Source organism: Anabas testudineus, chromosome 24, assembly GCF_900324465.2.
Source record: "Anabas testudineus chromosome 24, fAnaTes1.2, whole genome shotgun sequence".
Classification (NCBI taxonomy): Eukaryota; Metazoa; Chordata; class Actinopteri; order Anabantiformes; family Anabantidae; genus Anabas; species Anabas testudineus.
Genome location: NC_046632.1, coordinates 14911033 through 14933998, shown reverse-complemented (window position 1 = coordinate 14933998; position 22966 = coordinate 14911033). Strand labels below are relative to the sequence as shown.

The following is a 22966-nucleotide window of genomic DNA, read 5'->3' as shown; positions in this document are numbered from 1 at the left end:
AAAAGTAGCTAGTTATGGTATAAAAGGTGGTTGACTATTACCATTGTCTTATAAACAGCAAGTGAGCAGACCTAGAGGGAACAGTCTGTGTGAAGACACAGCCTCCTCTTCCTTTTTTACTTCTATGTGTGTGTTTGTGTCTTTAAGTGCTCATTTGCAGTAATTACCACTGATGTCATTTATATTTTACAGAGTACTTCACATTCATAATAATAAATGTTGCGCGCCTGGAGTCCATAGACTTGAGTATATGTCCTGCTTACAGCTATAATAATGCTGGGTATATCCTCTACTATTATCACTGAAACAACAATCTCATTATCAGTACTGGAATGATTTTCCTCAGTATCTTAAGAACCCTGAAACAAAAATACAAGAACTGTGCCTAATATAGTCTAAAATTAGGAATGGACACAAACAATCAAAAACACTGTCCTGTAGCTCTAATATTATGCTAAAACCTGACTGGAAACCTTAAGTTTTAATAAACAAACACTGACCTAAGCTCTTAGTAGCAGCTCAACTCTGGCAAACGTTGCCACCACAGTAGCCTTCAGCTAAATGGTTGCATTTAGCACATTCACGGATCATGATTTGAGAAACCATGTTTCAGACTAGCTGCCGATCGAGAGCTGTCCAATTGTTTTACTTTAGTGTGTAGTATTTGTTTTGTGGTTTTTGGCTTTTCTTTAGATATAAAAACACTTTTCACTCGTGTAAACCAGACCTAAGGTTCCACGGTGTAAGGCCTCATATTGATCCATTGCTCCTCAAACTATTTAGTATCTTCTACAGAGAGAACCCATTTACTTTATAGCAAACAACACTCTTTCTTTTGTTTTTCAGCTAAAATGTTCTGAGTGATTCTCTGTGGCACATATTGATTTTTAATTCTCTCTCACTGGGTATCATCCAGCTCTGCCTTGCTCTTGTCTGTCTCTTTGTTTGTTTCATGCACACAGAGAAAAATGATCAAAATGCACATATTTTTAAACACTTTCACAGGATATACTATATTAAAAAAGCGTGTTTGTGTTGTTATATGCAGTTTTATTAAAGCCTAGAAGTAAACTTCAAATACAAAGTGAAGATTAGCTTTCACACACTTTTTCTCTCCATGCATACAAACGTTTTCTGCTGCAATCAGATACTGATCACCATAGTAATAGTAAGGCAATTGAAGTCCTGTTGTGATGGGAAGTGAGAACAGAGTTAATTGAAAGTGGAGAGATAAATGGAGACAAAGTGCAGATACAACGCTGATTATGCATGATTTTAATAAGAGGGGGGATGGGCAAATGGTATAGTAGCCACAACAACTAAAATGTTGATGTTTTTATATATAAAATTATAGTTTAGCAGAATGTTATCTTCAAACCGCAAAACATGTTTTTCTCAAACGCTACATATTTTAAATAACCACTAAACAAAGCACCAGAATAGACTGATAGACTGGTTTGTATGTTACCCTAATCATCCGTTATCAGTTTTCAATAAACAGAATTATACATCCCCATAATTTGGACACTTGTCTCACTTTACCATTATTTTTGCTCATACTGTGTTTATCAGATCTGTAGCTGTTACTACAGTAGGTGTGAGTGGGCTGTCCACGCTGGTATCACCACTGGTCATTACTTCGTGAGGAGGAGCAGTAACTAGTCCTTCTTCTGTGCCTTTCACTTGTAAACACTGTGTGTGGAGAGTGAGTTGACAGCAAAATAGCACCGAGAGGTTTCACTGCAGCTGTCTACACTGACCACTCACTGACAGGGTGGGTCAACAAATGCAGTCAGCCATTCTGGACTCAGATGTTTCTACTATCTCTGTCAAAACAGCATTTTGCAGGTGAGAGGCATTTTATCTCTGAGGCCTGTTACTGTAACAGTGTTGTTTTTGTGAAGAGACTTTTCGAACCTATCTCTGCACAGTGTCAATTGTACCACAAGCTCATTTAAAAAATCGTATAGAGCAGTGCTTTTCAACAATTTATACCATCTAAATACAGAAACATGCTGCTGGTTTCTTTTCTATCCATCATATAGATTCCTGATATGATATGCCCTGTCCAAGCATGCCAGGAAACACATGCATGAAACATCCTCCACCCTGAATGCCAGGTAGCATCACAACTGGAAGAATCCTGGCTCATATCAGCTCCACATGACTCAACTGGACCATCTGGCAGATTTTATCACTTTAAATATTTGAAATGCTCACGCCACTGCTGACGGTGGTCTACTCTAAGCCACCACAATAAGAGAGAACCAGTTGGTTACACAGCACAAACTAGAGCACTGCATAATGCAACCAGATGTAGTAAACCATTAGTCTGAAACTAGCTGGTACTAAAACCTTTACGCAGATTCTCAGCACAAAGTATAATTGAATTGTGCCAGTCAGGGTGCAGGCTCAGGTCAAAGCAGCTCTTTCACAGTACTATACAGACATTATTGAAAACATAAGTTCCTGGCACTTCCCACTAAAGGAAATCCTCTCGGACTGGACGAGAAAATGACATCACAAAAACCAAATCATGCAAGAATTGAATTGAACCAAGGTCACAGAAATGGGTTTTTGCCATTAAACCATGAAACAGAGGAGTTGAGATTTAATTATAGTCAAACCGTGTGACTTGTTATTCCTAAATACCCATCATAAGATGTGACAAACTGTCTCTGTGTCTCTCTCTCAGCAGCAGTCGGAATGACCTTGTCTTTGACTGACAAACTGAACACCTGACATCTTATTTTGCTCTCGTCCTGTTTCGCACCAACACACACACAAAAGGTGCAGTGACAGTCAGTGATATGCCAGACACCCTCTCATCATGAAGACTTATCTCACACACACACACACACACACGCACACACACTATAGAGGCTTTTCATTCACATAGTCACACACATGGAGGTGTCTAGTGGTGAGGTTGTGGGGACAGTTGATCCCCAGACAGATTAGGCTGCAATCTCAAATCTCCTCAGGCCAGCCCTTAGATCATGTGTGAACACACACACACGCACACACACAGCCTTAAAATCACAGTCTTTGGACAGACCGATGTGACGTGGAAGTTGGAAAAAAAAAAATCTCCAAGTTTTAATGGGAATCTGGAAGTTCAACCTACAGAGAGTTTATAGAAGGCTGCTGTCAAATGAACATTTCTATTTCAACTATTATAGTTTTGTATAAATCGATCGATACTGAGTCTGGATTTGTAGAGAACAGGTGTCATATGTTGTGTGTTTAAAAATGTCTCCAGCAGTCATCATTTGTCTCCTGCTGTTATTCCAGACATGTCTGAGCTCTCTGTGACCCCTTGACTCGCTCATGGTCTTACCTTTTATGTGTTTCTTAAAAGCTGCTACAGAACTAAATATTGGATAAACGATGACATGATATCGTCTTTCAAATACCGACTATCCTATTTAAACTGAAGTTAGATACTGGATTTGTAGTTATTAGCTATGTTTAAAATGTTTGTCTTTCTGTTTCATTTCAGTCTATTACTACAGCAATGTTGCCTACATACAAGATATACTTTAAGTGTTGCATTAACTTCACAGCATCAGTATTGTCACACAGGCTCAAAAACCCAAAATGACGACTTTTATTATCAGATTTTGATCTATTTAGATTATTTCATTTTATTTTACTCATGCGTCCAGGGATCCATCAGGAAGGCAGACGGCTTGATGCTCAAAAATCACAGGCATGCTCTAAAGAGAATTTAATCCATAAAATATCAGTATTGGTCTTCAGACACTTACCTTGATCTCACTTTACAAACTGTTTTTCCCAACACTACTTGATGAAACCTTCACCGAAGGTAACCCCATTTGGAGGGTTCTCTCAGCATGTCTTGATCAGATGAAATGTGAAGGGTCGCTGGTCTTTGATTACAAAACAGCTGTAACAACTGGATATTTTTAATTATTTATCCACCATGTATCATCTGACGATAAGAAAAAGTATGTGAACCTGGAATTTCATGGTTTTCTGCATTAGTTTGTCATAAAATGTGATCTGATTTTCATCTAAGTCAAGAGTATAAACAAACATAATGTGTCTAAAGCAATAACACAAAACTAATTCTGATCTTTCATGTCTTCATTGAAAACAACCATGAAAGCATAAAAATAATTTTCTGGTCTTAATGCAACAAATCTCTCTGCTTTTGTTAACTTTCTGTTTTTCCATCTCTCATTGACTGTGGTTTTCTTTCCTTGTTTTCTAATCAGTTTGTTTATTTGTGTTTGTGTAGGTTCGACTATCAGGAGTTGCTCCATAACTCTAGTTTCTGCTTAGTTCCACGGGGCCGACGTCTGGGATCCTTTCGATTCCTGGAGGCCTTGCAGGTATGTTTTCATTATTAAAAAATGTCTTTGCATCCTGTATTTCTCCAGTGGGTAAGTGTGAGCAGTGTGTGAAAATTATATACTGTCGTGTAGTGGTACGATCACCACCCTCCAGTAGGAGTCCTTAGGCAAGACGTCCTTATGCTTACCATGCCTTTGCCTTGTACCTCGTACCTCACTTGTAAGTCACTTTAGATAAAAGTATCTTCCAAATGATTAAAATGTAATGTAAATTGTGGAAGTACTTATTTTTCTTTATAAGAATACTTACATTAAGTGTACAAACAAAAAGAACACTTTTTGTAGTGTACACTCAACTACTGTATGTTGAGAGTTTTGTTGTGATATCTGTGCTGCTATTTTTGCAACAGATTTCTTTGGGAGGAAATTTTTTTAATTAATTTTAGCCTAATTAATAGCACATTTAATATCAGAATCAACTATCTCACTTCACCAATTACAATAATTTGATTAATCTATCAATTAACAATCATAGTAATACTTTAATTAATTGAATAAATTACTGATTCATCAATTATCAGTGTTCACTGTGGGAGTTGTGTTGATGAACACTGCAGCAGAAAGTTGTTTTCTGGTGACTGCCTCATTTAGCTTTAGCTTACTGAGGCTCATTCTGACCTGCAGCAGAAGAGAAGCTGCTCGTTAAGACATGCTGCTCATGATGAGAGTTGCACACACCCACTTACTTAACCTGAACCCAGCATTGACCACCCAGGGGAGGGCGCTATATGAAACTGTGAGGGAAATTCGGGCACTGCAATCTTCAGCAAGCAGGCGTTACACCAGTCCAACCGACTGCTGAGAACCGTGCTAAATCTCAGCACTAATGTTCAGAACAAGATGTGCTCTAACTAAACAGGGTTCAAACATCAATACAATCGTGATGAACCATATAAGCGACAACCATCGTACCAAACTGTGTAGGTGGTTCCAGCAGCTGGACGAACGTTAGCTACAGTAAACAACACACAGGTCACTCCCATCATATAGAAAGTTTGGGATCTGTGTATTATCTTATGCAAAACCAGGACATTGTAGGGACACTAACGTATTCCTGTTTATTTGTTTATGGTACTTTATTTACTTTAGATACAGGTACAATCTTCAACAAACGCTTCCTGTGAATTTTCTAATTTTATTTTTTCAAATTTAATTTCTATTTCAATTCTATATACACGGTTTTAATAGATATCGAAATCAGCCTTTAGTCATCACCTTATGTATGATTTGTATCTGGTTAAAATCTTTCTTATTAAATACCTAAAAAGACAGACATGACATTTTACTTTATAACATTACTGTTAAGCTCATAATTACTGGTAAAGACTTATCAGACATGTAGTGGAGCTAACACTAACAGGTCCTTGGCCTCTTCTTACCAACAGTTGATCTTATTTCTATTGACAACCTGTCATCTCTCTTCTACAGAAGAGGCCTGTTTGTGTAGATACACACAGAGAAGAGAAACATTTATACACGTCCTCAGAGCTCAGATGTGCTCAGCTTTCATTAGCGCCTTGTTTTATGTGTCTGTCTGTGTCGACACCAAGTATTCAGCTGTGCCTGACTTTGATTTCATTGTTCTTATTGTTGTTGTTTTGTTTTTTTTTTACTCTTCTTTCTATTCTTCTAAGGACAGACTGCACACAAGTGGAGTAATAAATACGTTGCACATGCTTCCACCTTATGGACCAGTAAGAGTGGCTAGATAGATTTATGAGTCTCTTCAGGTTGGCCTAAAATACCTGATTTAGTTGCATGTTACAGTGTTTTAAGGTATTTTGTGTAATTTATTAAAAATCAAAAGTAACTTGTTCCAGTGAGAATAAACCAGTGTGCGCAGACAAGCACCCCTCCATCACTGTGTGATACACATTAATATACAATACATCTAAATAGTCTTGATTTTGTTTAACACGTAATAGATCTAGATGAAAAACAGACTGCAGCTTTTGTGCACATTATGAGGGAATTTCTCTAGACAGTCTTCAGGCATTTCTTCTCTCTGAGTTGGGGTTTACCTTGTGAAAGTAACCCTACGTAGTGTTAACAAGCACATATTCACCATTCTGGTGTGCCATATGTGTGAGGCATTAGTGTGTAGGTTTGGTTGAATTTGAATTAATTGTTGTGATTGCAACATTGTGAATTCCTAGAGGGACTTATTTATGTCCTGAATATTTTAGAGTTCCTAATATATTTATTTTTTCTCAGCTCCAGGGACAGAGATGTGCTGAGATGCACTGTGTGTTCTGACACCTGTTGATGATCACCAGTATTACATTTTCCTATACACAGTCCTGTCTACTACAACATTAAAACCACTCATTGCTCTAATGTTTGCAATCAGGCAAATAAAACAATACTATAAAATAATACAAAATAATACCAACACCAGATTGTACAATGTTAATTTGCCCATTAGAGTTACTGTTACTAAATAATGAGGTGACCTGAGAAAATCTAGGATATTGTCTTTTGTCAGATACACAAAAGAATAGAAAAATGTTTTATACTCTTAATTTTTAATGCCTTACAATTATTTTAATGGCTTTTTAGTGAGGCCTGTTTGTCAGAGGTCAGAAAAGAAAGAGCAGAAGAAAAAACAGGTCCTTGTATAAAACTGCACTTATCATCAAAATTCTGAGAGAAAAACAAAGAGACATGTAAGAGGATGGCAGCCAGGAAAAATAAAGTCATCTCTCAAAGCCAAACTAATCAAGTCAATGAGAATTTGCGTAGACAGGTCACTGATCATGCACTCTGCATTTTGTGAATCTCCTTTAATCTCTGGTCTTCACTTGATTGAGAATCCAGTCGAACTTGAACTTTAAATGAAAATACCAGACTTACTGAATTCTTTTTTCTCCAGTCTCTGTCTCTGTCACCATTTCACTTTCTCAGGCTACATGCACAAATCAAAGCATTTAATAATAAAGTGAAGACAATGAACCCTGGATTCAAGCCTTGACGAAGATTAGCTCTGATGAGTCATAGCTGCTTGCAATAAAATCATACGAATATACATTCATTTATTTATATATATATATATAATATTTTGATATAACCATAAAAACGTCATCGTGATAGTGGAAAAAATATGTGAACCCTTGGATTAAATTACTTGTTGGGACACCAACTTTTAGCCCTTTCTCCCTGCAGGACTGCTTTAGCGCTGTCATAGCATATCTATTCGGTTTAAGGTCTGGCTCTGACTTAAACACTCCAATAGGCAGATTTTGTTTTTCTGAAGCCATTGTGTTGTGGACTTTGTCTCAGTTTCAGTTTGCAAGCAGGCCCAAATCATGATGTTTCCTCCATCATACTTTACAGTTGGGATTTTTGATGATGATGGTGTCTTTTAACACCAAACGTAGTGCTGTGTGTTCTAGTTAAATATAGTTTCATCAATCCACAAAACATTTTGCCAAAACAGCTGTGGAGTGTCAGTGTGCTCTTTGGAAAACTTCAGGCATGCAGCAATGTTCTTTTTAGTAAACACCTTTGTGGTGTCCTGCCATAAACACCCTGCTTGTGCAATAACTCACATAAGCAAGGTCAAAAAGTGTTTTCTGTCAGTCGATGTAACTCTAGTCCACAGCCTCAAAATAATCGTCCTAACACCTGACTCCAATTAGCTTTTTTTAGGTCATTATTCAAAGGGTTCACATACTCGTTACAATCACACTTAATGGTTGTTCTCAATAAAGACTCTTATTATAATAATAATAAACCATGAAATTCCTAAATGTTCGCATACTTCTAGCTACTGTAACTATATTCAGTTTTTACCATTCATCCATCCAAAGCATTGTGGGAGTTTATCCAGTATGTTCAATAACACCTGCTTTCTTAGATTTAAAGAAAAAAAAAGGCTAATTCTAAACTGAGTTAAATTTATGATATAATTCAACCTGGGATTATATTAATATTACTACTACTACACCACAAGCTTTTGGATGACACATAAAACATGTGAAGCGAAAGGAATAGAATATTTTCACTTTAAATACAATTTAATCATGGAGCGGAGTATACGATCAGCTCCCATCCATTACCAACAAATGATGAACAGTTTTAAGAGCCTCATCAGAAAATGAGTTTACAGCAGAACAGAGAGCTCCTGTGGGAAATGAAAATGGCTCGTGATGAATTAAGTCACATAAATAAATCTTCTAAATATCGATGCATACAGGGAAAATAAATAAATATGCTTTTTTTTTCTTAATCTTTTTGGCAAGTCCATTTGTTTCTGCAAAAAAACTCCAGCTTGGAACACTTTGAAAGACTCAATGGACAGGAAATACCTTAGAGGATAAATCTCTTGGTAAAAGATCCCTCGCAGCACTGTGCTTTCAACTTTTGGTTAGACTTTGGGTTACTGGAATTTTTCTCAAACAACATTTTCATGATTTCTTTTTGGAGGTAAAACAGCCTTTTGAGAGGAAACGTTACACAGTCTGTGCACGGTTTAAATAACAGTGGCATAAAATTTAATTTAATTTCCAGGCTAAAACACTGAAACATACAAGTTTTAGTTTTCTCTGCAATAAATCCTCAAAATAATTTGTCACCTATCAATCATAGATTTATCCATGCTAGTACTACTTACAAGTACATTTTAAGGTATTTTATTTGATCACTTCCATCTTATGTTACCTCTATTTCTACTCTAACCGTATGATTAACTAATGACCAACTAACTGAAGAGAACATTTCTGAATAGAAGAAATATAATTAATGCTGTTCAATTCCTAAAATAGGTTTTTTGAAGTGGTTCTCATTTATTAGTTATCAGCAGCTTCATGATCAGTAAAGTTTTAGTTAATTTACTGGCCAATATCACCTCCATTCCCCCTCTACAACATCCTGATTCTTGATTTTTCTTGTACCTGTCTGTCCTCACAGGCAGCCTGTATCCCAGTTATTCTGAGTAACGGCTGGGAGCTTCCCTTCTCTGAAGTGATCGACTGGAAGAAAGCCGCCATCATCGGAGACGAGAGACTGCTGTTACAGGTACGAGATGAACTAGAAAATGAAAAGATACCAATAGCTTAGAATTTGCAAACAAAGATGGGTCGTGACTCACCGTTTGTGGGACAGTTGTCAATCTGTTCTAAAAGAAAATTTCTTAACACAAGATTGCAAAGATTTGGGGTCTTACACCATCCACAATACATAATACTGTGACAAGATTCAGATTTGGGCTCCAGGAAACTCCAGGAAAAAATGGATTCTACAGCCAAAAAAAGATCATCCTCACTGTTATCAGTGAAAGGTGCAAAAGCCAGTGTCTGATGATATGGGGGTGCATCTGTGCCCACTGCATTTTTGACTTGCATATGTGTGTAGGTTGCATTGCCACAGAGGCGTATATTGGGATTTTAGAGAGACGTATGCTGCCATCGAGCCCCCATCTTTCCCCAGGAAGTCTGTGGATATTTCAGCAGGACAGTACCAGGCATGTTTCTGCAGGTGCTATGACAGCATGGCTTTATAGGCGCAGAGTGCTTCTACTTAACTGGTCTGTCTGCACTCCAGATCCATCTCCTATAGAAAGAGTATGAAGAGAAGAATCAGCTGAAATCTTGTATCTAGCAGGAATGGGAAAATATTCCACCTGCAAAACTGCAACAATTAGTTTTCTTAGTTCTCAGACAATTAAAAAGTGTGATTAAGGTGGTGTAACACAGCTGTACCCGTGCAGGTATGAAACTCCAAAATCTATATTTACACAACAGGCTAAGACTCAACTTCAGCTCACTACCTGGCTGAAGTGGACAAACCTTCCTCACACTGTACAGCATAAAGCATCAAACCATAAAATGTGCCCTTTCAGTGAGGGCTAACTCAGTTTCTGGGTGATGAAATGTCAACATCTTCCCAGTTATAATTATCATCTCTGGCTGCCGATCCCTCTGGGCAATCACAAAAGTCCAGCTGAGGCTGATTCAAACACACAAGTAAACCACATAGATTAGGAGAAGCTATGCAGATGTGTGTTTCAGTAGGCTGCTGTTCTCTGTTTCATTAGTTTGATTTGTATTTTAACACCTTTTAAGCAAATGCTGATGTGTTTATTCGGAGGAGGTGAGAAGAAACTGCCAAATGCTATTTTCACAATCTACTTACATGATTGGTTAAAAATCATTTGATTATTACCTAAAGCAGTGGGCATTTATTTGATAGACGACTTTATGCATATCAGAATGTACAGAAGCGGCTTTGGACAAGTTAAAATTTTAGCTGCACAGTATCTGTCATCATTATCAGAAAGACGAAGCCGATTGTTTCTGGTCATGACATGTAAGAGAAAATTCTTTGTCTAATAGTTTCTTTATGGCACGCTATCTAAACACTTCGACACTAAAACCACATGATACGATGAAAATACTTGTTATTTTTTCTAAACTGGGCCAAACACAGAAGTGGAACCTGTCAACACACAACTGATGTGTGGACATCCAGAGAAGGGGGTGGGTCTAATTTCAGTCGTGGTTTTTAATAAATTTTATTTTATTCTGACAGCTGTGATATTCGCAGTCACTCACCGCTCCGCCAGGAACTATTTTTATACAGGAGGGATTATTCTACAATTGAATCACCTTCTGTTCCTTTTAATTACAGCAGCAGGCAGAGCCTGTGATATTTACATTCTGTAATTACTCGCTGTATTACTGCGTGCAACCTTCATGACCTACATCACCACCTGGACAACAACACAGGTGTGTGTGTGTGTTTGCAGTTGTAGACGGTATGTGTCTGCCTTTAATTAATGTGTCCCTGTTCCTCTATCAGCCTCTTTCAGCACCTAGTGATGATAATTCAATTTTTCAGAATAATAGCAGAAAAAAACAACTACAAACTTGGCTTTTAATGAAATAAAACATGCATTTTATTATTAAACATCACTGAGACCCACAGTGAGGCACTAATGTTATTAGAGGTTCTGTTGTGTGGTTTTTTCCCTTCAGCAAAACAAAACCATCCATCTAAAAGCGTGCAAATTGTTACTTAAAATAATCTGTGTGCAGCAAGTATTATGTGTTGACAGGGTAAATACTGAGGGTGTTCACATTTATTAGAGAGGTTGGACAAAACAGGCTTGTTTCCATCAATTTGCTGAATCTTGATGCAGAAATATAAATAATTAATACAAATATAGAGGCAAGGATTAAAAACAAATAATTCCAAGGCTTTCAGAATAAAACATATTTGTGAACACAAATCCAATGTGATACAGTTAAACACAAGATGACTGCAGAGCACGTTTTACTTTGTAATGAATAATTAATTGAACATATATCATTTAAGCTCGCACACTTTAACCTCCACACCTTCTCATGTTCCAACTTTAACCCTGACATCTACATTTTCACTCCCTGACGGTCACTTTCCCAACAGGAAGTCACTTTGATTGAAAGAAAAGGCCAGAAGTTTAGGTTGTATATTTATAGTTTAAGGTACCGTAAGATTTCAATACAAATCTTGGGGGTTTTTACTGTAGATTGGACAAAAGTTCATACTTTAGCTAACTGTTCAAGCTGGAGGACTTTTTTTGTTCACTAGTCTCGATTTTAGAACCATCTGCATAATGTTGTGTAGGTCTTCTTCAAAACCCTGACCCATCCAAGTAAAGACTTCTTCAGCTCTCTATCCTTTAAGTCCTGTAAGACTCGAGTTGGAGCCCTCATGGATCAGACTTGTTTTTTCGAGCACATCCCACAGATGCTCGGTTAGACTGAGATCTGAAGAGCTTCCAAGCAGAACAAGGAAACTTCTTCCCACCTCGGATCCTGGCACCACCTCTTCTTACCCTGAAGTGATGCACACACAGCCATCTACACGATGTCAAAAAAACTTTTTCCGTGGCTCCATGAACCGGTTCTGACTCTCACCTGCTCATTGTAGGTGGTTTTGGCAGTGGACAGGGATCAGTACATGTACTCTGACTAGTCTGAGCTGCAGTAGTACTGTGGGATTGGATCAGGTGAGCTGCCATGAAGCTGGCTGTCGTACATTGGTTGTCAGGCGCTAACCATTGCAGTTTGTCGTTTAGATCACTTTCCTGTTTCCAACACATCTTTAAGAACTGACTGTTCACTGTTCTTTCCCACTCACTGACAGGCGGCGTACAGAGATAATCAATGTTAATCACTCCACTTGTCACTTCACTGTTTACTTAAAAGAAAAAAAAAAACACGTGAATTATTGACACATTTTGCATAAAGCACTAATTGTTGAGAGCAGGCTCATTGGTGCAGTATTAAAAATATTTGCTAACAGGTTATTCTCTTTCTCAAACAAAGCTTCTTAGACTTGGAGGACACCTTGAAGCTGCCTAATTTGTCTCCTGCAGCACTAAAACAGCTGGCAAGGTGACAGCAATGAAATCAGTTTCCAGAACGAAAGTGTCAACTAAACACCTTAAATCGTCATTAAAGGCGTCAAAATACCCAGAAACAATTTCATTATTTGGTCCAAGTGACAGCATCTGTACAGTGTAATGAAAATATAATAAACATGAACATGTTTCTGGTTGGTAAACAGATTCTGAACGTTTGCCCCTGTTGTCTTTCTGTCTTTTTTTTCCCCACACACTTACGCAGAGACTCATTCTTCAGCACATCAGAGCTATAACACCTGCTGAGAGAGTTGAATCTCATTACTTTCAATTACATCACTGAGAACTGCAATACCTGACTGTTTAATATGTAGAGTCTCTTTCCCCCTGTGGAGAGAAGACATGAACAACACACACACGTAATGTCCCTGCTGAGAAACATAAACACTATTAGTGTCAATCGAGGGGAAGAGAATTGAGCTGATTTGATTGGTGGTGTTTATATTCCACCTCAGAGAGCTGAACAATTAAAGCTTGCTCTGCTGTCGGCGGATCCCGTGACGTCAACAGCAGCACAACCACCCTGCTGGATATGAGAGTTTGTATTCATTTTCAGTTTCCTGAAATTAAACTGACGTTTACAGTGGATCTTGTACAATTAAATAGTTAAAATATCAGTATTACTAATATGTGGGTACAGCTGAGGTTTAGAATAAACTGTACTTTAGACAATCATTGATTTTATACCTAGTTAGCAGGATAATAGTCCATAAATAGTTCATTTAAATTGTTCTTGTGATTTTCTCATCACTTTGCTTGTCACTGTCACAACCTGTGACTGTTTCATGTACTGGTGACACAGCAGATAAAATCAGGAGGTCTAAAATGATCAATCAGTTACATACTGTAAGTTTTCAAGCCCAGTTATAAATATTATTTTTATTATTGACCTTATACACCCTAACATTTTCAGTCCCGAGCACATTATCAGTGCAGTGGTCTTATTTAAATGAATGAGTCTGATGAGGCTGTTTTTTCTTTTTACTCCGGTAAAGCAGGGAAACTTAGGAAATAAGTAAAGGATGGATAAAATGCAATGAAATTTAGTTTCATGTTAATTATGCTTTATTATTAAATGTAAAAACATCATGAGATGTTGTTTGTTTGTAGCTGCCTTGTTACAATATGCTTATTTTACACAGTACATAATCCATTCTACATTTGTTCGTCATATCTAATTTTTTTTTTCTTCAGATTCAGATTTTTCACAATATTCTGAAGCCGATTTTTATGTTTGCTTTGTTTAATTCTTTATTCTGTTCTTGTTTTACATGTACAAACAAACGCCGACATACTTGTCTAATAGCAAAACTCTAAGAGGAAATTCTTCGGAAGCTGAGGATTGTAAACTAATATTAGCACCATCGCTGTTTTAGAGCACAGCAGCTTTAAGTCCAGCAGATTGGCACTTTAGCTTTAAGTCAAACACCAGAACTGTCTTGGGATCTAAACCTACCACCTCCTCTAGATGTCCGATGAGGCTTTTTACCAACGCTGGCTTCATGGCTGCTTATTCTCTTTCCAGCTTCATTGTCAGGCTGAGCGGGGCAGTCACATGTCTGACCTCATCAAGACGGTGCTTTGTTTTTCTGCTCCATCTTCCTGGCACATTCAGATGTTTAGCTCCCTGGTCAGATTGGCAGGATCCTCGTCTCCCTTGATTTCATCATTTCATTGCCTTTCTCCGAGCATGTTATTGCTGAAAGCCACAAGCCAGCTGCTCCTGTCTTCCATGACAATGTGAGCTGGGACCTCGGCTCGTCTCTGGTGCATCAGGAACAGTGTGTTTCAGGGGCCCCTAGCAGGTGCAGTGTGTGTTAGTACATTGTCGTGGAAAAACTATTTTAAAAGAAGACAAACATGTTGACGCAGTAAAACACAGCCTGATGATTTGTTGTCACGTGATGTTTCTTCAAAGGGGAAAAAAAGAATAACCATGAATACATTTCTGGTACGTGGCTTTAACACTGCAGAGATGAAAAAGACTCACTGATAATAACATGATATGACTTCTCAATTGATCCACTTCGTAGTGCTGAAATTATTGACTAAGGATTTATAGTAGGTTAATCATTTAAGTCCTTTATCAAACCAAAAGACAAAAAGACTTATGAGACACTGTAAATGAAATTTATTTTGTTATTCTGTCTGATTTCAGACAATTTATCGACTAATTGATGAATTAAATAATAAAAAAACAGTCCTACTCTAAAGCAGTTAATCCCAATCTCTTACTTGCCAAAAATTAAAAGTTATATTTAGTTACGACACAGTCCTCGGGGTAAGTTTGTTGATGGACAGAGGAAGATGTGTGGATTGAAGCATTTCCTCTAATCTTTTCTGCACGTCCACAAAATTACCCATGCTCCCTCCACCTGTCGCCCTGACTTTACTTTTTTCAACGCACCAATTCTCATCTCTTCACTCAGCATTGTTTAAAATCTAACTTAATCTGTCTCACTGTCATCTTTGTCCTCTTGCTTACTGTTCTTCCTCTGCTCTCCCTCCAGGTTCCCTCCATTACCCGGTCTGTGGGCCGTGACAGGATCTTGGCTCTCCGCCAGCAGACTCAGTTCCTCTGGGACGCCTACTTTTCTTCTGTAGCCAAAATCGTCTTAACTACTCTGGAGGTAAGTTTTTTTGAGTTTTCAATTTATTCTTGTCAGGAGAGCTTCATTTAATCAAACAGCTATGTCTTGTTCTACATAGTTTGTTGCCGCAGGCAAAACATCGAACTTGTAACAGAAATGTGTCTCCAGCTGTCAGTTTATTTCCAGCAATATTCTGCTTCATGTTGGTGATTTCCACTCAGAAATTAGACTAAAACAAGCAGTCTTAACAAATTTAACTTATTAAACATATTAAATTAATAATTACAAATATTAAAGTCTGACTCCACTTTGTTTTGCTCAGTGACACCTTAAAAGTACGTTTTACATTTAGTTTGTCAGACGCTTTTATCGAAAGCAACTTACAGGTGAGGTACAAAGCAAATATCTAAGTCAAGGAGAGTTCTGTTTTCAGAAAGTTTTTGAAAGTAGAGATTGAGGCAGCTGAGCGTGCAGAGGTGGACAGGTCGTTCTACCATCATAGAACCACAGAGCTGAAAGGTTTTACCTGGGATCTTTAGAGGTGAGGTGCTGGGACCACAAGACGCTGTTTGCTTGCAGAGCACAGTGACCGGGAGGGATTGTAGACCAGGATGAGGGAGTTCAGGTAGGCCGGTGCTGCTGAGTTGACCACTTTGTGGGTAACGGTCAGGGCTTTGAACCTTATGCAGCAGCTGCAGAGATCTGAAAAGTGGTGTAACAGGTTCTTTTTGATCAAAAATGAAACGTGCTGCTGCATTTTGGATCATCTGGATGAGTTTGATGGAGCAGCTGGTAACTGCATTACATCTGTAGCTATGTACAAAACTGCATTTTCTAAGCAACTTTCAGCATCTTAAGTGAAAAATACCTGAAAACATACTATTTTTAATAGTTCTCTTCTCAAATACAATTTAACACCAAAGCTGTGAAGGTTGTAGCTGCACTGTAATGTGATGAATCATATGTTCTCAGATTAATTAGACTGCAATCTTTACATTCAGGACATAAACTATAAAGTTTAAAGCAGCTTAACTGGCTCTTTTTGGACATTTAAGTTGAGTGAACAAAGCTGTTACCTATTACTACCTCTCATAAAGTTTATATACCAAACATGTTGACAAGCAGTTGTTCATTTACACATCCAGCAGACTCAGAGCACCACTGTCATATTCACCTGTCTTTCACCTGGGTCTTGATCTCCACCAACTGCTGCCAGCTGTTTTCATTTTATTTATTAATTATTCATGTAGATCTATTGGTAATTATACAGTATTTAATGAAATGGAACTCCTTGAATATCAAGAAGTAGGAAATGTTTGCACATAACTATCTGTATTCAATAAACTTTGACAAAGAATACATTTAAACTGTACTCCAAAGATTTAGATGGCTGAAATCTACACAGTGTGATGGCGAGAGGCAGTGTGAAGGACGCCCGTACTGTCTATCCCTCAGGTTACAGAAGCTGCAGTGTGTGCGTGGGAGTATATGCCTGCTCTCAAGACTAGAAAGCTACAGGCCAGCTCATTAAAAGACCTAGCTAGCTGAAGTGCAGAAGATGAACATGTCTCATTGGAGTATCGGAGCCTTCCTCATCTCATTTTATTCTCTGTTGTTGTTATTTTACTTCCTCGCAGCCTTGATTCGGTCCTCAGGGACTATTTGCTCGCTGCAGCATCTATGAATACAGACACAGAACATAATAATCATCAGCAGCATCATAGTCATCATCACAAAAGCTTCAGTAACACGATCTGTCTGATGGCAGACATTATTGTTTGCCCTGCCATCACTTTCTGTCATCATCCTCACCCCAGGACTTAAATCCAGTTTATACAGGATCAGATTCCCAAAGAAATTATGACATAGTGACTCTCAGAAACACTTCTACATATCAACAATGCAGAAACCATTATTCCTAAATGACCATAATGTTCCATCAACACCTCTCTGAGACAATCTGAACTAAAACTGACAAGGGTTACTTTATTGAAGGACTGTTTTACATAGTTGTTTACACAATAATAATAATAATACATTACTAGAACTAGTGACTATACAACCTAAAGGTGTCTTACAAAAAATAAAATACATGAGGACTGTCATGTGCTGGGAAAAATGTGGCTCCATCCTCTGAAAAGACTGTGAATCTTGACTGTATAATTTATTTTCACTTCATCTGTGCATCTTAATAATGTGAATATTTCTTAAATTGCAGCATTTTATTATTAAAATCTCAGCCAAAATAAGACCTCAGTGACTCCACCAATCGCCCAGGGCTAGCAGGGTATGAAATTAGACAGAAGCCCATTGACAGACATATACTGGTGGCCAGATGTGCTAAAAACCCAGAGCCAGCATGGCACCAGGCTAAACGAGTGAAATGAGGCGTTGTTGATAACTGTAGTGTTCCACATACTGCGAGCCTGACAGCTGGTGTCAGAAAGTGTGTGTGTTGTGAGCTGGCTTTAAGCGCTGAACCAATTTTATAAAGATCAGTAGACGGAAGAAAAAAAAGATGAAAATGTGATTTTGTACCAATTTTATTTTTAATACATTAAATGTGAAACATGAATAAAATGAGGCTTCCTTCCAATACCTTTTAAATAAAGTACACATAATTATTTAACTAATATATTTAAATTTAAACACTGGAGATAACACTTCAAGGTTCCAGTGTAGATGTAAATCCAGTCACTCTACAGCCTAAAAACAGAAATGTTTTATTGAAAAGCTTAATACTTCAGATATAATGCCAGCATTCACACACTTATGTGTACACTTACTTCATGCTAACTCGTTAAAGTATTCATTTGTTGTGTAAAAACACTCCAGTGGTGCCAGGTAAAATAAAGCCCTCACACATTTAGAACATCTGCTGGGCTTACTCAGACTCCTGAAGCGGTGAGAAAAAGAATTAAATTACAGGAAGAACAGAGGAAATCAGAATAATGTTTGTGAGCTTCTCTCACAACAAAGATGACTCCTGCTCAGTATGTGTGGGGAGACCTTTCATTCAGGTTGTGAGACAACAAGCTGCATGTTCATCCCCTGCTGCGGAGGGTGTCAGTCACATTTCATTCCTGAGAAATGCAGTTTATGTTTGTGTCGCTCTAAATTTATGTTTGTCATTGTAGATCTCCACAGCTGCCATTCACATTTAGGTGCTTGTACATAAGTGGTGCATTTCTCTTGTGCTCAGCAATTCAGATGGGGATATTTAGCGTTCTACTCAGCTGCATGTATTGGCAAATATGATGCATTGATTAATTGGAAGAATAATACACCAACTTTTACTTTAATCTTTGCTGCATGAGTTCTTATGTTTCCAAGAAATATACACAATCTATATTTTAAAACTATTTGGCTATTTATTTAACTCTTGCATTTCACCACACTACTGAACTGTAATGTTTTAAAGCATCTCTCTATCATTTTATGACTACATATTAATTATCACTACAGTGTAGTTACAGTAAACAACTTACAGCCTTGTTGCTGTACTTTAGACCTTTGTGTATCACGCTCCCAGCAGCAAGTTGAGATCCTGTTGTTGGGTTTTCTCAAATGTCCCCAGACTTTGCTCGCACTCACGACGCTCAACTCAATAACTTGACCTTCGGTAACAAGCCAGAAGGAGAAATTTAGCTAAATAACTAATGGACTGCTCATGTTGGGAGCAAGCTGCTGCCTCAAGTGAGGGAGTTCAAGTAATGTTGGACTGTGTCTGGAGCAATAGGCTAAACATACAAAACCATGTAGCTTTAAAAAAGAGGGAAAGCTTCCTTGTGACACTGCTGTTGTAGTGTAAAGGGGGTCTTTTATTTGATGACATTGGAGTTGTCTAATATATATAAACCTTTGTCTCTTATTTTATTTCTCAAGTTGTTCAGTTTACTTATTTTATTTAAGTTATTGTTACTTTATTCATCTTAATTTTGACCTAAATTCTTTAATGTATTATTTCTCTTTCTCTCAGTATGCTCTCATTTCCCTCTCCTCACTTTGCTTCAATCTACAGATCATCCAGGACCGCGTGGACTCCCATGTGTCCAGAAACCAGCTGTTGTGGAATTCCCTACCTGGTGGTCTCTATGCACTTCCCCAGTACTCTACTGACCCTGCCCTGTTCCCTTTTTACTATGGCATACTGGGTAAGTGGAGATGCCATCAAATAGAGAGTTATCAGTCAGTGCTTTTGTTTCATTAACTACAACATTAACTAATTTACAGTATTTTTGTCGCCCACACCCACAACTTAACATTTGATTTTAAAATGTTTCTATTCACCCTCAGATTATCTGGTAATATGGATAAAACTTGCTGTTATCTTATTTCAACAATGCATGTTCCAGGTTCTTTAAATTAATCCAATTAAGCTGTCTGCCAACATGAGTCCGCCAGGAAGCTGTTGCTGGAGGCACATAAAAGACATGAGAAACCAAAGCTGGTCATTTAGAACTGCACACATAAGTAAGAGTAAGCAAACTTCTGCTACATAAGCTGCAGGCAACGAGTAAAGAGACCCTGGCCTAGTGTGTGTATACATATATGTGGGTGTGTATAGTTATGCATGCAGACCTGAGTGATTCTCAATAGACTGACTCAACTCAGATCGATGTTTGTCTTTCTCTGAGGAATTGAGGGCACAAGGGTTAGAAGGAAGAAAGAAGGGAGGGACTGACGGATAGAAGGAAAGATGGAGAAATTTGGTTTATGCCACTGCAGTAAATCACAATTTTAGCTGCTGCCATATCCAATGCTGCTCTTGGGGAATAACTTGTTGTCAATGCAGTGTGTACAGTGGTCTCACTCTGCTACCTTCCCATAACTTTTGATGGCAAAGCATATGCAACTTCTGCCTGGTAGTTTGAAAAAGTTGGACTTGGAGCTCAGACGCAGTGGCCTCAGGAGCTGAAAGAATATCCGGATTTGATGGCTCAAGTTACAGCTTTAGTTTAGTTTGTAAAAAGTTGTAAAGTTCTTCTTGCTATCGTCTCTCCTTTGAGCTATAAAAGCAAAAATATGGAAAACATGAAATGTTCATGCATGTGTTTAGTTGACAACAGCTCTTTGGCCTGTCAGGCGTTTAATAAAATTAATCTAATGTCATGATTGTGAACAATTAAATGAATTGCGTGCATCAATGTTTGTTATAAAAGTATTTTAGTGTTTTACAACTTAATATTTCAACTTAACAAATGGCTGATTGAATAATTGTCATAAACAAGCAGCCATACTTGCCTAAAATGTCAAACTAAATTGGGCACTAAACAAAAGAGCATGTCAGTTGTTTGTGTCTTATGTGTAGGTGCATGTGTGTTTTTACTTTACAGCGTGTTTCTTGATTTGAAGAAAAACATATGCTGGCAGCTCTCACCATGTAGTCAGCCAACAATGTTTTACAGCTGGCACAAGACCAGGACATGGCTGCACAGTGGATGAAGACTGGGACTGATTAAAATGGGACACTAGCAGTCATGTTTTAAATAAGGAGGATTTCTGTTCTGTCATGCCGCTGTATTTAGAGTGCAGTGTCCCAAATTCTGTTTAGGTCTTACACAGCAGCACAGCATAAAAACGGGGTAAACATGTAATATTATGTTTCAGTGTATTAGTTTGTCCCATATGCAAACTGTAATTAAGGTGGTGGCCTTTAGGGCGGTTGGTTCAAAGAGGTGTTAAAGAACCGTCCGTCAGAACGCTGATCGGTTGTCCTTTGTTTTCTCTCAGGGATGCGACCAGAATCACGTTCTATGGGGGATTTTGTCAGATCCGGTGGACTTGATGTGAAATAGTTGTAGAAGAGAGAGGTGTTATCATTACAGGCTTTTCTATAGGCACCTACTGTCGCAGCTGGAGAGGTGGATTTTCTCAGCATGCTGGTGCTTTTCCTTCCCGATGCTGCAAGACAGGTTTCCCCTTGCTGCCCTCAGAAGTTCTGTCCCCCTCATTTGAATGCACCACTCTGGGCTCTCAACAGTACTTGTACTTCAGTGGCTTCTGGTTGGCCCGTACGATGATGGCTATTGTGACCATGTGATCATGTATTCAGTTACAGTTTCTGTGTAGTCTTCTAAATGCATTCCCTGACTGGTTTGGTCTGTGTTAGCAGAGCTTTGTATGCAGACAGATGGTCTGAGTTTCCAAGGTGGTAGTGGAGCGGAGCTCTGTGTGCTTGTTTCATGTTAGCGTAGGCCTGGTCAAATGTGTTTTCTCCTCAGGTGGTAAACTTGACATGTTGGTGAAATTATGGGATAACTTTGGGTTTGTGTATTTAAAGTCTACTGTGATAATGAAGAAAGCATCTGGATGAGCAGTCTGTTGCTCACTGATTGCTCCGTGCAGCTCCTGCAGTGCATCATTAGTGTTGGTGCAGGGTGAGATTCAGACGGTCATGATCACAAAGTAAATTACTTAAAGTCTACCAGGGGTGAGCTGTGTTTAGAAACCAGCAGTTTCCTTGTTAGTATAAATTATTATTAACACGTAACACATACTCCACCGTGCATGTCATAGATATCAGACAAGCACTATTCGTTTAGGGCTCTGTGAAGTTGGACCCCCTTATCTGGTGGTTGAACCTGGAGCAGGTTCCAACTTTAACAAAGACTCTTTTAACTCACTTTCTTTTGCTCCAACCTTCCCTGTTTACATCAAAACACACAAAATGCCTTGCATTTAAATTACATATGGATACATTCATATCCACTGCAGCATGTTTAAAAACCTCTTGACATTTCCAAGGCCAAACCTGAATGGTTTTGAACATTTTGTTGTGCATGCTGAGAAAACTAACACATCTCTACCTCCAGTGTTTAATTAGCTTCTTTGTCTTTTACATGCCGCATGTAAAGGAATAGATAGTGGGACTGATTTGCTCCTGACGCACATATGTAGGCATGGAGCAATGATATTATCTGCCAAAGCTAAATTCTATCATTTGTCTGCAGAAATGTTATTGGCCTACACATCTATCTGTGGTTGCGGTGTATTGTCCTTTGTAAACATTAATTCTTATTTGCTGATCCACTATGTGTCTGCCATTTGTTTTACAGGTCAGTAGGCCACTTTTACAGTTTTGTGTCTTACTGTGCAAGAGGCACATTTAAAAATGAGCTGTTGTGTAGGACACTTAGCAAAATTGTGACGTACTGCCATCAATTATTTTATCACGCTAAAGCCACCTTATTTCTAATTGGTCTGCAAACATTTGGGTAATAAAATAACTCCATATAGATTATTAAAAATCAAGGGGTTGGAGTCCTTTCCAAGAAAATACATTAGAGACAGAAGGACCACGCCTGTTTCTTTGACCCCCTTGTGCTTCCATAAATACCGCTAGGCCCACCTGAGATGGCTGGTCAGGGGGCTCGGTGTCAGAGAGATGGATAGAGCAACACTAAAGAGCACTCTGGCTCCACTTATCCATGAGGATGCTTATTCCCCTATTCCCATACCTACCCAGCACTTGGCATGCGATGTGCCTGCAGTCCTGGCCTTTTTCTGAATATCATGTGTCGGAGTATGTTCCCATATCATCCCCCAGTTTAAATAATTTGAGATTCTCACAAAGCGGTGTCTAACTTTTA

General features: G+C 38.3%; 1 protein-coding gene across 2 annotated transcripts in view; it reads left to right on the top strand.

Annotated features, from left to right (window-relative positions):
• The window catches only part of LOC113149415 (exostosin-1), a 169987-nt gene that overhangs the window by 127621 nt on the left and 19400 nt on the right, over window positions 1–22966 (top strand). For both annotated transcript variants that reach the window (XM_026341531.1, XM_026341530.1), the window contains 4 exons: window positions 4265–4358; window positions 9288–9395; window positions 15294–15413; window positions 19396–19528. In XM_026341531.1, the coding sequence (XP_026197316.1) occupies window positions 4265–4358; window positions 9288–9395; window positions 15294–15413; window positions 19396–19528 (455 nt within the window). The remainder of the gene's footprint in view (window positions 1–4264; window positions 4359–9287; window positions 9396–15293; window positions 15414–19395; window positions 19529–22966) is intronic.